General features: G+C 44.6%; 1 protein-coding gene across 1 annotated transcript in view; it reads right to left on the reverse strand.

Annotated features, from left to right (window-relative positions):
• Positions 1–874: 874 nt before the first annotated feature.
• GLRX3 (glutaredoxin 3) overlaps positions 875–16,449 on the reverse strand; it is a 41,446-nt gene continuing 25,871 nt past the window's right edge. Inside the window, exons 9-15 of the mRNA XM_010859563.1 lie at positions 12,176–12,348; positions 11,639–11,700; positions 9,487–9,544; positions 8,158–8,210; positions 5,911–5,950; positions 5,711–5,803; positions 875–1,147 (exon numbers count right to left, since the gene is read on the reverse strand). Coding sequence (XP_010857865.1) covers positions 1,097–1,147; positions 5,711–5,803; positions 5,911–5,950; positions 8,158–8,210; positions 9,487–9,544; positions 11,639–11,700; positions 12,176–12,348 — 530 coding nt within the window. The 3' untranslated portion in view covers positions 875–1,096. The remainder of the gene's footprint in view (positions 1,148–5,710; positions 5,804–5,910; positions 5,951–8,157; positions 8,211–9,486; positions 9,545–11,638; positions 11,701–12,175; positions 12,349–16,449) is intronic.

The raw sequence follows: 16,449 nt of genomic DNA on the forward strand, positions 1-16,449 counted from the left end.
CGATGCAACAGCAGGGAGACGGCCTGCCGCGTGAGAGACAGGAAATGCCAGCGCCCTGGTGAGCGAAGCCTTACCTGCGCCGGAACTACCTGCGCTTCCTCCCGTCTCTCCTACCCCAACTGCTGGCTGCTGCGCCCCTTTCCTTACAAACACCAATTTTCTGGAGCCTTAGCCACCCAGCTCAACAGGCAGGGAAAACTCCATGAGGATAACATGTGCCTCAGGTACCGGCAGAGTCTAAGAACATGGCAACGGACTCAGCCATCTGTTTAAGGCATGCACAGCAGAGACCTAAAGGAACAACTGTTTTTTCAGCATGTTAGATTCAGAATCAAAAATACTACTGAAATGTTCATGGACTTCTGGATGTTCTCAACTTATTTAAGGACTAAACTAGTATTTTTAGTGCAAAGATTAGAGTATGTTGTGATGCGTAACACAACCCAACACCACCATCCTGCTCTCTGCCAGGCTACCTTATCCTTGGACAAGTTATGAAAGAAACCTGCTGACACCCCACTGAGAAGCCCCCTCTTCCGGGAGGCTCCCAGGTACTACGCTGCTGGAGCTGACACAGGTCCTGAGGCTACAGACACCAACGTGGACCCAGCCATTTCACCAGGGCCCAGCTCAGTGATGCTCAGAAAAAGGCCTGCAGCAGGATTTTCTGAGCTGTAAAAAGATCTTTGGCCAGTGAGGGGAGCCATTGGTTTGCTCTATGAGTGGCTCTAAATGCTGATGTGGTTCAGATTCTCAAGTTCCCCACTCTCTGAAGACTATGTCTTAACTGCAAGATGCCCACAGATGATGAAAAAGAGATGAAAAGTGGGTGAGTTACAGTAACTACAAACCTAACATCACTATAAAGACACACTTTTTTACACAATTATTTTTAATTGAACTTGAAGATGTTTATTGCGTTCTATTTTTGGTGGAAAAAAGGTCACATACGTTATTTAGCACAGCCTTGTGAAACACACAAAGCATAACCGGGGATGAGCATTTTCTCCTCCTAGTCCATTCCTGAGGACTAAATCATGAACTGCTCCGCTGGAGGAAGCCTTCCTGCTGTGGTGGGCACCAAGTCTACTGTTCATTAATTTTCTCCTTTCAGTATAGGCAGCAACTCCCCGTTTTCTTTCAGTTCCTAAAAATAAAGAATGAAACCATATCATGCATATGTATAGATAGAAAATGAAAACATCTAAACAATGGCAGACTGCATCTGTATCAGAGAACCTGAAGAAACACCTTACTGGATGCAAACTCCAGTCCACCAGCACATTCAGACTAAGGGCACCGCCATAAAAACCGCAGGTACACTATCACCTTACAAAATTAGAGTTAAAAGATGTTCGAAAACCCACAGATTTTTCAGCATTAGCAAACACAGCAATTGGAGCAAAACAGTGAAGCTTCCTATGTAAACAATAGCAATTAACAGGGAAAATGAACTTTTAAGTGATTGAAGGAACATCAGGTCCACTCAGATACAATGCACAGGACGCCTGCTGCCCAACAGGCAGTAACGAGGCTTCTTGGTTTCAACCCAACCTGGAAAAGCCAGGCACTGGTATGTACATGTAAAGGCTAGAAACCATTAAAAAGCTAAGTATTCAGAAAGGGTTTGTGCCTATCTTTCAGATCTAAAATTGGAACACAGCCATCAAGTTTAAAATGTGATGGTGGAGGATAAATAAGATTTTCTAGTTTAATATAAACAATTTGACAGGACATTTCAGGTTATTCTTAAGCTTCATGAACATCAATCAATCAAACCACTAAAACCCACTGGCACTCTCTCTGGATTAAACCCAGACAGGCAGGTCTTGGGATCCTGTACCCATTTAACAAGCACACATCCGGTGACATCAAGAAGCCATGCACGACTCCTCGGAGCACACGACTCGGAGGCAGCAGGCCGTGCAGCTCGATGGCTGGGTGGGTGGTGGTCCTGACATGAGACTGGGACTCAACGGCTCCCTGGCCAGGAGGGGGCACACCACTCCCCTAACTTCCGTCTGTTTCCTCACCTGCTGGGAGGGTGTCAGGCAGTGACCTATGGGAAGCACCTGACTCTCAACTGATTCTGCGTCCCAAACTCTGCAGTGGTGCACTGTCCACTCTTCAGAGCTAATGTTAGCTCTCTGCATCTATACTAACCAGTCGACGTTTTTCTCCAGACATCAGCATGGCAGTCACTCAGTCACCAGATAATCCATTCACTTATCACTCATTCAACCAAACCAGCACTCACGGCTCCTGCTGAGGAAACCAGGGGTGAGCCGTCAGCAACACAGCTAAGGCTTTAAGTGACATAAAGATGAAGAGCTGCCCTCTGCCAGAACAAACCAACATGGCAACATAATATCAAACCCGTTACCTTCTCACAGAAAACTGTTACCAATATCACAAATTTCCAGACGTGTAAGTTCTTAGCAGGTGAACACAAGAAGTCATGTAACACACACTGTTACACACCTGAAAAGAAGCTGCCCACGCAGCTCAGCTTCAGGGTGAAATGAGACATCTTGACTGCATCTCCCCCAGAGCTGCAGTGGCTGAGGGACAGGCTACAGACCTTCAGACAAGAACAGGCTCTGGAGAGTCTGGGCTCCGCACACTGCCTGTGTCTCACACAAACACAAATAGATATAGAACAACAAATGCAGACCGAGTTTTGCTGCCTCAGGGCTGTTCACAGCTACTATGTTGTATGTTTTCTTCCCTCCAGGAATGAGAGTTTACTGGGGACAAGATTCACTGGCTTCCTCAAGAAGTGTGACATCAAACCTGGAACTCAGCAGGAGACAAAACCTGGGCAGTGAAACCGCAGGACCGCAGCTCTGTGACTCAGAAAAGCTGCCAGCACTCAGCGCTGAAGGCCGCCAGGGCTGGGCCAGAGCTCCTTCATGGGACGACAGCGTTAAGTCAAAAACGTAGAGAGGCAACAGCAACCAGACAGCAGGTTATAAGACAACCAGAGGCAGCAGCACTTACTCCATGCTTTCCACTTACAACATCAAGAACCTGGCCTCAGATACGATCCTCCCCCCTCCATGAGGCCGCCCCGCAGCCTCGCCGCTGCCACCGCGCTCCCGCACTGCGGCTCCAGAGGGGGCTCCAGGGAGGCGTCCATGGTGCTGAAGCCGCAGCTGCCCTGCTGTCCTGGGCCGCCCTGGAGAGCTCCAGAACACATGCATGCTACCAGGTGGGATGCCCACATTCTGGACTGGAAATCCTATAAGCAAAGTCATGTCTGTTTAAAATTCACTTAGAATTTACTTAAAGCCAGTATCTAACAGAAGCAGAAGATAGTAAGAAGAGGTGGCAAGAATACACAGAAGAACAGTACAAAAAAGATCTTAATGACCCAGATAACCACGATGGTATCATCAGTCACCTAGAGCCAGACATCCTGGAATGTGAAGTCAAATGGGCCTTAGGAAGCATCACTACAAAGTTAATGGAGGTGATGGAATTCCAGTTAAGCTATTTCAAATCCTAAAAGATGCTGCTGTCAAAGTGCTGCTCTCAATATGCCAGGAAAATTGGAAAACTCTGCAGCAGCCACAAGACTGGAAAAGGTCAATTTTCATTCCAATCCCAAAGAAAGGCAATACCAAAGAATGCTCAAACTACCACACAATTGCACTCATCTCACACGCTAGCAGAGTAATGCTCAATATGCTCCAAGCCAGGCTTCAGCAATACATGAACCATGAACTTCCAGATGTTCAAGCTGGATGTAGAAAAGGCAGAGGAACCAGAGATCAAATTGCCAATATCCGCTGGGTCATAGAAAAAGCAATAGAGTTCCAAAAAAACATCTACTTCTGCTTTATTGATTACGCCAAAGTCTTTGACTATGTAGATCACAACAAACTGTGGAAAATTCATCAAGAGATGGGAATACCAGACCACCTGACCTGACTCCTGAGAAATCTGTATTCAGGTCAAGAAGCAACAGTTAGAACCAGACATGGAACAACAGACTGGTTCCAAATTGAGAGAGGAACACATCAAGGCTGTATGCTGTCATCCTGCTTATTTAACTTCTATGCAGAGCACATCATGAGAAATGCTGGGCTGGAGGAAGCACAAGCTGGAATCAAGATTGCAGGGAGAAATATCAATAATCTCAGATACGCAGATGACACCACCCTTATGGCAGACAGTGAAGAGGAACTAAAGAGCCTCTTGATGAAAGTGAAAGAGCTGGCTTAAGACTCAACATTCAGAAAACTAAGATGATGGCATCTGGTCCCATTGCTTCATGGCAAATAGATGGGGAAACAATGGAAACAGTGACAGATTTTCTTTTCTTGGGCTCCAAAATCACTGCAGATGGTGACTGCAGTCATGAAATTAAAAGATGCTTGCTCCTTGGAAGAAAAGCTATGACCAACACAGACAGCATACTAAAAAGCAGAGACATTACTTTGCCGACTAAGATCCATCTACTCAAAGCTATCGTTTTTCCAGTTTTCATGTATGGATATGAGAGTTGGATCACAAAGAAAGCTGAGTGCCAAAGTATTGATGCTTTTGAACTGTGTTGTTACAGAAGATCCTTTAGAGTCCCTTGGACTGCAAGGAGATCAAACCAGTCAATCTTAAAGGAAATCAGCCCTGAATATTCATTGGAAAGACTGATGCTGAAGCTGAAACTCCAATACTTTGGCCACCTAATGCAAAGAACTAACTCCTTGGAAAAAACCCTGATGCTGGGAAAAACTGAAGGCGGGAGGAGAAGGGGACGACAGAGGATGAGATGGTTGGATGGCATCACTGACTCAATGGACATGAGTTTGAGCAAGCTCTGGGAGTTGGTGATGGACAGGAAGCCTGCTGTGCTGCAGTCCATGGGGTCCCAAAGAGTCGGACACAACTGAGTGACTGAACTGAAAGCCAACCAAACAAGGAAATTCATCATCAAACACATAGAAGAAACAGAGTCCTTGAAATACACTGACAACCTGACACAGGTCTCCAGTTTCCCAGCATTTGAGAACCAGTGGGGGACCTGGAAATGGCCTCATGCAGTCGTGAGGTCAGCGACCTCAGGCCTCAGTGGCACAGCTGGCAGGGCCAGGCCAGCACTGTGTCCCAGGCCCCGGCCCTTGGCCTGGCACTCTCTACTCCGTCACCGAGTACATGTGAGTAAGGCGACTGAAATGACACCAGAAAGTAATAAAATTATAGCAACAGAAATGTAACGGGGCAGGAGAACTTCAGAAGCAGATGCAAAACAAACATTTCTGGCTGAAAAAATCTAAGATTCACAGACAAGACGAGCCTGAAGGATACAGAAAGCATACTTAAATATGGACTATGCAAGGAAATTCAAAGTAGAGACAGGGTGGAAAGAAGCTAAAACATGGGAGAACTTAGTACAGTGTGAGTGAATCAGGGCTGGAGACTGGGCACACCCAGAGCTGCTCTGAGTGCTGAGTCTCTCTGGGGACCCTGGCTGGCAGCTGCTCAGAGCCAGAGCAAAGGGCCTAGTGGGTAGGAGAGGCCACACAGTGAGGGGCGGATTCTGACTGGCTCAGGTGAGAGGTAAGAGACAAGATATTCTTGTCGGAGAGATGGTAGTTCTGGGCTGGAGTGATCAGACACGAGGCCCAGGACAAGTCCAGTGAAACGACAGTTTTCATACACGCTCAGGCTTTCATTCCTTCAGGCTCCCAGTGATTCCTGACCTCACCTTAACGATGTCCAGTCCTCCGACAAGCTCGCCCTTCACATACAGCTGAGGGTACGTTGGCCAATTGGAGTAAGCTTTTAATCCTTGCCGAACCTATGGAAACAACAGGAACTCTGAAATGGCCCTATCAGATTAGAATAAATGACAATCCTAATGGTTAAAACTAAGACAAAAGACAAAACCTAAAACACAGAACTTACTTCTTCATCCTCCAATATATCAAATGTCTCATATTCAATCCTACAAAAAGGAGAAAACATTTTAACAAGAAATACAGTTTTAGACAAAAATTATAAACTCTATTTGGTGTTTCAAAAACAGTCAAGAAAAGTAAAACTATTTTGTTGCTAACAAAATTTGGGGGAAAACAAATTATTTTACTTCTTTATCTGTCTTGTACTTGACAGAATAAGTCATCCCAAGATACAAATTTTTCTGGATTTTCTCTGCTTTGGGAGCAGGAGGGAGCAGCCCTGCGGTGCCCAGGGATGGAGGCTGGGAGTTCACCAGCTGGGGGACACACCCCCAGCCAGCTCCCCTCTGGAAATGAGCCTTCCACAGAGCATGACCTACTTCAGAACACACGTGCTATTTCCACGACGCACACAACCAGTGCAAGTGCTGTGGCTTTATGCTGTGTGATGAACGCTACTTGTATAAATGAGTGAAAATTCAACCACATCTACTCAGGAGGATTTCATTACAAGGTGGTCAAGGAATTAGTAAGCATATATGACTGGATCCCTGCAGGAAGACTGAGTGTACGTGCAATTTCAAAACCTGGCCAAAGAAAATGCCACATATGAAAAAATGAATTTCATTGTCCATAAAACCAAAGCCATTTTCATAGGGAAATCCTGTTTACTTAATACACAAGTTCCAAAGAAAATGGTCCATAATGCAAGAAAGAGTCAAAAAAAGAACTTGACAGGATAAATCAGCAACAAGTATCAAGAATGTAATGTTTGAAAGAAGAGCAAAAGAGATTAAAAAAAGAAAAACAGAACCACAGTTTAAGTCTCCCTTCAAGTTGAACTAAAGAGGCAGATCTCCTAATTGACACAGTATCATAAAAATACTGAGTTCTGGAACTGCCCACTGATATAAGGGATCTAAGAAGCGCTGAGCCTACATGTACACAGGTATACCGAGTCACAGCTGCCAGTACGCCTCCTGAAGTTCCCTGTAAAGGGCGCCTCCCACACCCCAATGCACACTGGGTGCTCAGCCCCTCGGGGCACATGTCTTTTCTATGGAAGGAACAGACAAGAGCAAGGATGGAGGAAAGGAATAGAGCGCTAGAAGCACCCCCTACATTCCAACAGCTCCAGCAGGATCACAGTCCTCCACGTTAGCAGACCCTAGGAGGTGTGCAGCCAGCCTGGAGTCGGGAGGGTACTCTGTCCCAAGAAGCTCCCTGCTCTGGGGGAACTGGCGCTTCCAACCCAATCCGCCTTACACAGACATGGGACAGAAAGTAAGTGATGGAGACTTTCCACCAAATACTTAGGCTGTAATGGGCCCAGAACTGTCCCATCCTGGTCTCAGAACCCCAGGGGACTAGCTGGCGCTAAGGACAGGTGGCCTGAGGGTGACTCACAGGACATGTGGCAAAGGGAAAAAAGTGACCAGAGTCGAGCCAGCCTCTCCTGCAGCCCAGGGCAGGGTGAGGACAGGGCAGCTGGAGGCTGGAGCACGACAGCGACCTGTCTCTCCTCTGTGAAGCATCAAAGTCACTTGAATAGAATGACTGTTCTTTTATCCCCAAAGTTGTATCTGGGGCTGTGTTACTCAGCCCAGCCCAAGAATGCCCACACACTTCAAAGGTGACTTTCCCTGTCATGTCATAGGGTTGGCGAGTCTATCTAAAGCTACAGTTAGAATCCTTACAATACTGAAAAGAGGCAGTTGAGAATAAGGAAGAAAAATAAGCAAAAACAGTGCGCAACACAGAACATGTGCGAAGTATCTCTAAAGTGGTCTGACCACAATTCCAGTTTTCCTACCTGGCAGATCACTGAGATCAAAAGCACGAGCACCACAGTCTAACCCACCACCTCTCAGATCCAGATAACAGACCTTCATGTGCTTCCTGTTTCACGAACTATTCGGAAACTAGAATATTTTTTTTAAAGAAAATTAAAAACCTATAATACACTTTCACTAAAATATCTTTATGCATGACAATAACTCAGTTATTAATTTTCCTCTGGGAAAGTAGACAAATAGCTATCTCAATGTCTGCCAAAATACCTCCTTTATGTTACCAATACGTTGACATTGGTCAAAAAATTCTACTGTGGTCTACGTTAAAGCATTCACAAAATGCTACAGCAAAAATAAATAGATAAAAATACATGAAAAGATATAGCAACTAAGAAGAATCAGTGTCAGAACTGAAAAGTTAGAATTTCTTAAATATACCCTTGAAAATGAGATTTACTTACCCAGTACTATTTAGTATTTCCAAAATCTGTCTGCTGAAGCCACACTTAGCTTCCTAAATTTAGGAAAAAACACAAACTTTAGGATGCACTGCATGCCAACACAGCCCACGAGCACGGCCCTGTCTGAGGCTCTATCCGGGGGACGGCACTGCAGAAGACGGCCGGCTCCCAGGGCCTCCTCGTACCAGAGCCGGTAGGTTGATGAGACCCGCCCCTTCAAGAAGGACCCATCCAGACGTCACCCCAGGCGCACGGCCCCCAGCCTGACTTGGGCTTGTCACGACTGGAGATGTGTTCTGACACTGTCACCTCGTGATCAAAAACCTCCAGAGTCAAACCCTGCCGCTGCTGCTGCCGCTGCTCCACTTCACACAGACCACAGCCACAATGCCTCCTTTCTTAAGTGGTTGGAATCATCCCTTTCCTAGTTTCACTTTTTAAACGTATGTTTACATTATGGAGCACCAAACTTTTCTGAGGTTATAGAAAAGTCTAACAGGTTTTTTCATGCCAGAGGATCCCAAATCCCAGTCCTATAGAAAAGACTGGGGACACTGTCTTTTCTATAGGAGACACTGCAGCTCTGGGGCGAGTGGCTTGCCCAACACACCCCACTCGACAGGTGAGGCAGATCGATCGGCAGTGTCCTGACCGCCTCCGCCCAGCCTTCCAGATCCACCTGTCCTCTGCCAACCCTGCCCGCCTCAGCGCCTGGTTAGAACAAAGGATGGTAACAGGGGCTGGCTTCTAGAGATCACCCATCTGATTCAGATACTCAGGATAGATGGTTCTGATCACCCTATCAGTAGGGGTGAGCTATCAAACTTGATATTCAGAATGATGCACAATCAACACAACTCTCATCCATCAGAGCAACAAGAACCACCTAATCACAAATCACACCTGTCAAACCGCCCCACGCATCCACCAAGCAAGTTCTGAGCCCTGCTCCCTTCTGCATTGCCAGCACTTTAGACCACGGTCCAGGGCTGCAAACCAAGAAACCGTGAGGTTCCCAGCCCCGAAGTGCACGCTCTGGGAGTAGACAGCAGCTAACGGAACCGCCCAGTGCTAGCAGTGCTGACCACGTCCGCTGACAAAGTTTGGCAGCAGAAAGAAATGCACCCCGTTGAGATGTTGATGATAAAGTCAAGGAAAATGTAGATTACTTTGTTTGATCTCCATAAGCACCAATTAAGGCCTGGATAACTTCCTGCTACCACTACAGCTTCATTAGCTACAGCTAGGAAAAAAAGATTTAAGTGTCCCCTTGTTGCAGATGTTAACATCAAAAGAAATTACAAATAAAACCATTTTTGAGTTCTTTACCTGTTTGTTTCCTTTCATAAAGAGCATCACAGAAGCTTTATTTGTCAGTACTTTGAGCCTGAAGAGAGAAAATTGATATGAAAGGGCTCAGCTCAATTATTAAACACCACTTTCGCTCCGCTTCGCAGATAGCGTGCACATTTGAGGGACGGCAGGATGAGAGTTCACAGCACTGAGTGTATTAAACAAGCAAACGCACTGACATTCCCCTTATTTCACCGTCTCCCTAAGCCACTGTAAAGCACGATATGGCTTTTTAAGGCAACGAATGTGCCTTCAAATTGCAAATTTAAGCCCATCAACTCACAGAACTAAAAAAATAATAATAACCAACTCAGTAAGGAATTGCTCAATAAGGGACGTACAGGCTGAGCCCGCCTGGAATTCCCAGAGCTAGACTCGTGTGTCCTTTCCCATCACGAGGCCAGCACAGCCCCACACTCTTCACACCCACAAGGTCCCACCCGCAGGGAGACACGCTCAGCATCAGTTGCTGAAGTCTAATGCTCTCCTCTCAACTTTATACCATCTTTCAAACCTCCTGATCCAGCTTGCTGTCCCGAACGCTGACCATCTGCACACACCCTGGAGTCCACAGTGGCTCTCAGGGCCCACCTCCATCAGGACCAGGGGCCCCGCGGGAGTCACAGCACTGCGCTCTCCTCCTTCCACACACTCTGGAACACTCGCGGCTCTGAATCTCCTCAGAGGAAAATGGTCTCACAAATGAAGCACGCAAATCATGCACAAAGCTGCGTGACACACGCTCTCACATAGTGCAAGCAGCCACTTTTCAGGAAGCGCCCACTCCCTCACCTGGAGATCCAACTACTGGGATCCAGGGAACCGAAACAGGCCCCTCTGTGCCACAGAGACGTGGCCGAGGCCAGGGACTCGGGCCCGACACCGCGCTTTCCAGGAGCCCTTTAAATTATGACTCAAAATGTACTGCCTGCTACCTTCTATATAATTCCAGCCAGCCATCTTCCAGTGCCTGAACACAGCAAATTAGGAAAGAGCGGCCTAATGAAAGCAGGGGCCCAAACAACAGCAAAGGTGCGCTCAGCACACGGGAAGTGAACCAAGAAAGCACAAGCGCGTCTGGAGACGGATTTCTGAGGCCACGGCCCTCGTCGAGCCACCCAGGCTTTTGAGCAAACCCTAGCCCAGGACACGAGAGTGCCACGGGGGCCTGGAGCCGCACCTGCCTGCCACGAAGGCACAAAGGGTGCACGCTGAGTGTGCACGCCACCTGAGGGTGCACGCCATCTGAGAGCACGTGGCACTTCCAGGTCAGCTCGACATACACGCCAACTATGAGGAGCACTGTACTACCCAAAACAGGTAAGTGAACATGTGCAGAAAATCCCAAAATGTTAAATGAGAAGAAAATTAATTACGAGAGAAAGTTTTACCTTATAAACTCAAGCCCCAACTATGAATGGTTGATACGCTGCTGTATTTGAAAATAAACTGCTTTTTAATCCTCTACATTAATATTTATTATAACTACTTACAATTAATATTTATTAAAATTAAAATCCCACAGACCCAAGTCCAAACTTTCTATAAGACAGAATCTCTAAAAGCAGCTTGAGACCCTTCATAAGACAAAGCAATTTCACAGCTCCAAACAAAACCTCCTTCAATTTTAAGTTACTACGGTCCTAAGAACGGCAATGAGAAATCCCAGAGTCTCCACATGACCTCCACGCACAGCCTCTGCCTTCCACATTCAACACGTCTCACAGAGCTCTACCAAGATGGAGACAGCAGCCAGCCCGAGGCCGTGAGCTTCAAGCCATGAGCAGCTTCAAGCCGTGAGAAGAACTGTCGCTAAAACCTACCACCAAGACTGGAGCCCAGCTCCAAAATGCAGAGGAGAACTGCAATTTGGTCACTGCATGGTGACAGTGACGTTTCTACAAAACCAAGAATATCCTCCACATAATCATCAAACTGGTGCAACATTTTCTCTAGTCCAAATGAGACCTTTCCAAGTTTGCACCGTTAACTTTGTAACAATGTAACAATTATGACCTGGGCATACAATAGCAAACCTCTGATTTCCATATGGAAAGAGTAATACAAAAACTGAAAACTCAAAAATATTTTTAAAATAATAGCAAACTGAAACTTTAAACACACTTACCTTTCCTCTAACTTGGGGGCTTTGGGGCAAATTGTATCTAGTTCTTTAGATGCTTCTAGCTCCTAAAATAAACACATATGTTTATTTATACATTTATTGTAACAAATCTCCTCAGTCATACCATAATATAAAATATCAGTGTATCACCTATTAGTAAATTCATTAGTGAATTTACAGGAGTGAATCAGAAATATTGAATTTATTCCAGATTCATAAATGTAGATTCTACAAAAATGTATACTTTTGATTTAATACAGCACTTATAAAAGTACGCTTAAATACGAAAATACCAAACTGGTGGCTCAGTGGTAAAGAACCTGCCTGACATTGCAAGAGACACAAGTTCGATCCCTGAATTGGTAAGATCCCCTGAAGGAAGAATCGGCAGCCCACTCCAGTATTCTTGTCTAGGAAATCCCACAGGCAGAGGAGCCTGGTGAGCTGCAGTCCATGGGGCCCCAAAAGAGTCAGAGACAACTTAGCGACTAAACAACAATAAACATGAAAATTCTTTACAATGGTCTTCTCACTTCTAACCTTAATGATATCAAGTCCTCCTATGAGCTCTCCAGAAACATAGAGCTGGGGGTAGGTGGGCCAGCTGGAGTAGGTTTTGAGGCCCTGACGAACTTCTTCATCTGAGAAGATGTCGAAACTGCTAAACTGAATGTTATGTTTGTTAAGAATTTCCACCATCTGCTTGCTGAAACCTGCACACAGAAAAAGAAAATAAAGAACTTTATTTCTCTCTCTCACGTACACAAAATTTTATGTTAATTCAGAGTGTACACTACCTACTGAACACAGACAATCTACCTCTGTTTTACCGATGATTAGCATGGCTGACTAGTGTGTAAGGAGGAAACCAATTCTAAGAACCCCTTCTCTGGCCTTGAACCAGAGTTTTTTTTAGGGGTGTTTATTTATCCGAGTTCCTCTTCAATGTTAGGTATGTTTTCATAGCAGAGGAAACGGTGCCGGCCCAACAACACAGACCTCAAGCCCAGGCGCCCAGCTGCGCTCACCAAGCGGAGGCCCCGTGCAGGCCTGGAGGCCACCTCGCCCTCCTGCACTCTGCTATCAATCGGGAGACTGGCCCGGGCACCCATCCAGTGCCCCCGCCCCCAAGCTCTGCTGTTCTGTCCATCTGTGAGAAGCAGCAGTAGGTGGAAGAGAAAACTCTACAACTGCTATTCTCCACTACGACTGGACCACACTGGGAAACCCAACTCTGTCTGGTCTCTGTTGTCCTTTTACGACTTCCTGTGCATCCATTTCAATAGTTCTCAATTTTCATCATCCCTAAATAGAATACATCAAAAATCAAGAAAGCAATATGTTCTCTTTTAGTCTAAAATGACATAGCACATTGAATTTCAAAGCCATCTCCTCTATGTTGTGTATGAACTGTCAGTAGACTGGCAGTATCCTTTCTCGTCCCGTGTCATTACTTGACAGTTTCTTTTCTAAAACTATTTCTATTCCCCAAAGCACGTAATGTGATTTCTTTTTAACCACACTGTAGTGACGATCTCATGTTCCCTGATTTTATTACACTTTTGTGACACATTTTTGTTCTGTGCTTTTTTGACACCATTTTCTTACTATGACCTTAGTACTGAAGAATAAGAGTGTGCATATCAGTCTTTTATAAACCTATTTAGTCTTGTCTGAAAAGAGGGTATTTTTCTTCCTATAAGCTAATTCTTCCTGATTGTTTTTCAACACTCTGTACTCCACTCATTCACATTCCATCATTCTTCTTCCCAAATACAGTCGTAATCCACTGGAAAATAAACTACTCTTCAGATTCAAAATTCCTAGAAGGTAATAGCATCTGCAATTATTTTTAAATAAAATCAAATCATGAATAGGCTTTACCTGATGTCATGCAAAAGCACTTTTACTATTAGAATGTGGATCTATAACTGAGCTCCAGACATCTGAGATCTGCCATTCACTGGGATAAAGCACCAGTGTTTATTTGTATAGCATGTAAGTTGCTTTTCCCACAACTGAAGTGTTAAGTTCATGTACAGCCTGAAGTAAAACACTGATTCTGAAATTTTTTCATTCATCTGGGAGTTCATTAGTAAACAGCTAACGGCTGATTGCTGATGGTTATTCTGTTGCCAATATATTAACTCATTTCTACTGTAACTGACTGAGAAAAAGCTTTATTTTTGCTTTAGGCAATTACATGCAGACTAGAGAGATTGACTGGTAGTGTTTCATTTTTAAGGGTTAAAGTGACAGACTGGAAATGTTATGCTTAAGGATAAAATAGAAGGCTTTAATAACAAAATATTTACACACATTTTTTAAAGAAAAATGCATGAATGCAGTAAAACTATTTAGAAATAGAAAAACCATGTTTAACTGTTATAGAACCACCATTTTTCTCCACAATCATTTCCACTCATGACAGATGACATGAATAAGGAGCCTAACTGCCACATTTCATCACTATCTACCAACAATAAAACCCTAAAGAATGCTTTGGAATCTGTAATGTTTCCATGTCTGATTTAAAAAGTAAAACCCAATTAGATGACTCACTGCAGGAAAATATCTGCACTGTGGTTCAAATACCTTTTGCTTCACTAAAAGCGCTGTCAGAGCAAACAGACATGAGAACTCCCAGATAACTTAATTAACCTGCAAGATCAAGGATGTATCATTCTGTTTTAAAAGATGTGCATCTCAGTGCTCCTCAAAAATCATCCTACAGCACGACAGCCTTCTTTCCTGTCCTGGGCAGCACAGAAAAAGGACAGTCTAATCCTCTGACGACTGAGACCCTATCAGCATGCCAGGTTCCTGAGACACTAAGCATACTACAGGTAGAGCCCAAAAGTTAGGGTTGAGAAGACAGATGTGCAGTGTGCAGGGGCTGGGCTGAGTCCAAGGAGAATCCAGGGCAGACGCTGAAACGGCTTTCAAGGTTTCCTTGATAGGAAGTTTAAGTGTTATTCATTCACGGTTTTCTGTTTTACTGAATGCAAGGTGTGGACCCGCTAATCAAAAATCAAGTGTAGCTCTACTCCCAAAGGGAGTCCAAAGGGAGTAATGCGTGTTAATGACAGTAGTGCTTTCCAAGTGAATTCTGTGCCAAGTATGGAAATACCAGCCACCTGAGTTCATGGGAGCTGACGGCCATTCTTTGATAAAGAAGAGTTTTCCTAGGCCTCATCTCTAATGTACCATCAGAAAAGCAAAAGCAATTTTCCACTAAACAAGCTCAGAAAGGAAGAGGGTAAAAGTTGTGTATGTTCCTGTAAGAGAACAGTTTCAAGATAAAGACAGTGTATGGAGCCATGCACACAGACAAGGACAAACAGTTAGAGAGCAGCCCCAGTGAAGGAAGCAGCAGGGCACAATCACAGCAGAAGACTCCCGATTAAGCCTTAACTAGATGCTTTTGTAAAGAATACCAATACTCCAAAATAATCTATTTACTATATGTGATAGAAAGACATGCTGTCACAGAAACCAAAATACTGGGAAACAGAAAAGCCTACTAAAATGTAGTTATAAACATTCTATATAACATATATATAAAAATAATGATGAAACTGTTTATCATATGTATCTAAAAATCTTTTTTATATCTCCCAAGTATTATCTAAATGTATGTAATATAGTGTATATTATAGTGTATAATATAAAGCAATAATATATTGCTCTGAAATGTTTCCAAGCTTCTTTTTCATTCTAACTCATTATTTGTACAGCCTTCTAAATGCCACTCAGGCGGTTAATATAAAGACGGCTAGAAATACCTCATAAATTCAGCCTAATAAAGTAAATGGTAAGCAGAAAAATGATTACTTCTAAGTGTAATTCTATTTTATTTGAGTACTCATTCCGCATCTGGATGGCTCTCCGAGGCTGACTCCAACCTCTGACACTATGAAGAAAGAACTGCAGGCACGAGGAGGGTGGCCGACGTGAAGCTGGAGGCGTCAGGGCAGCACAGTCACAGGCGACCCGCCAGCCGGCATCCGGTCTGCGAGGCATCCCAGGACACCCCTCCCCGCTGCCGCTTCAGACCACCTTCCCCGACTGCAGTTTCACCACTGCCAGTTTTACCTGCCGGGGAAGCTCTTCATTCAGAAGATTAATTAAGAGAGTATTAGTGTTCTGCTCCCAAAGAAGATACCATGCTACTGGTTTTACTGTGGGCCTACTGTGCATAACCTGTCATGCAGGCTGCTCCGCGCCATACAGCCTGATAACGGTCCTGACTGGGACCCAAGGGACTGCTGTCATGAGGTCAGCACAGAGAGTGCCAGAAACAGCGCCCCTGCCTGACGGGGAGAGGCGAACCAGCATCCATCAAGAACAAACCACCAACACCCAGAGCCTCTCTGCGGCTCCCTCTGGTTAACTCTCACACGGACTAAGTTAGCTCTTCAGTATATACACAGCAGGCATCTGACACGTAACTGCTGGCAAGGAAAATTTTCAAGCAGAACTGAGAAAGAAAGGAACCATTTCTTTCTCTAAGACAGAATTCACCATGAAACTTTACATTTAAAACTAGACTTTTTCATAATTTAATAGGTAATTTGCTAACTATACAGGGAAGAATTTGTAACTAACTTTATAGTGGAAGTTTGGCTGTATTTATAAAGTCACACTGGACATGCAGTAATGACATCAATAACACATTTAATTTCCCTGCCACCTATCTTTAACAAATCCCTCCTGCGCAGTTAAAGCAACATTCTTAGATTCTCAACAGCATCATCGAAAGGCATTAAATGCTCGATTATGCAGCATAATAATGTTACACGAGGCACAGTAAA

The sequence above is a fragment of the Bison bison genome, unplaced genomic scaffold (genome assembly GCF_000754665.1).
Source record: "Bison bison bison isolate TAMUID 2011002044 unplaced genomic scaffold, Bison_UMD1.0 scf7180017864456, whole genome shotgun sequence".
NCBI lineage: Eukaryota > Metazoa > Chordata > Mammalia > Artiodactyla > Bovidae > Bison > Bison bison.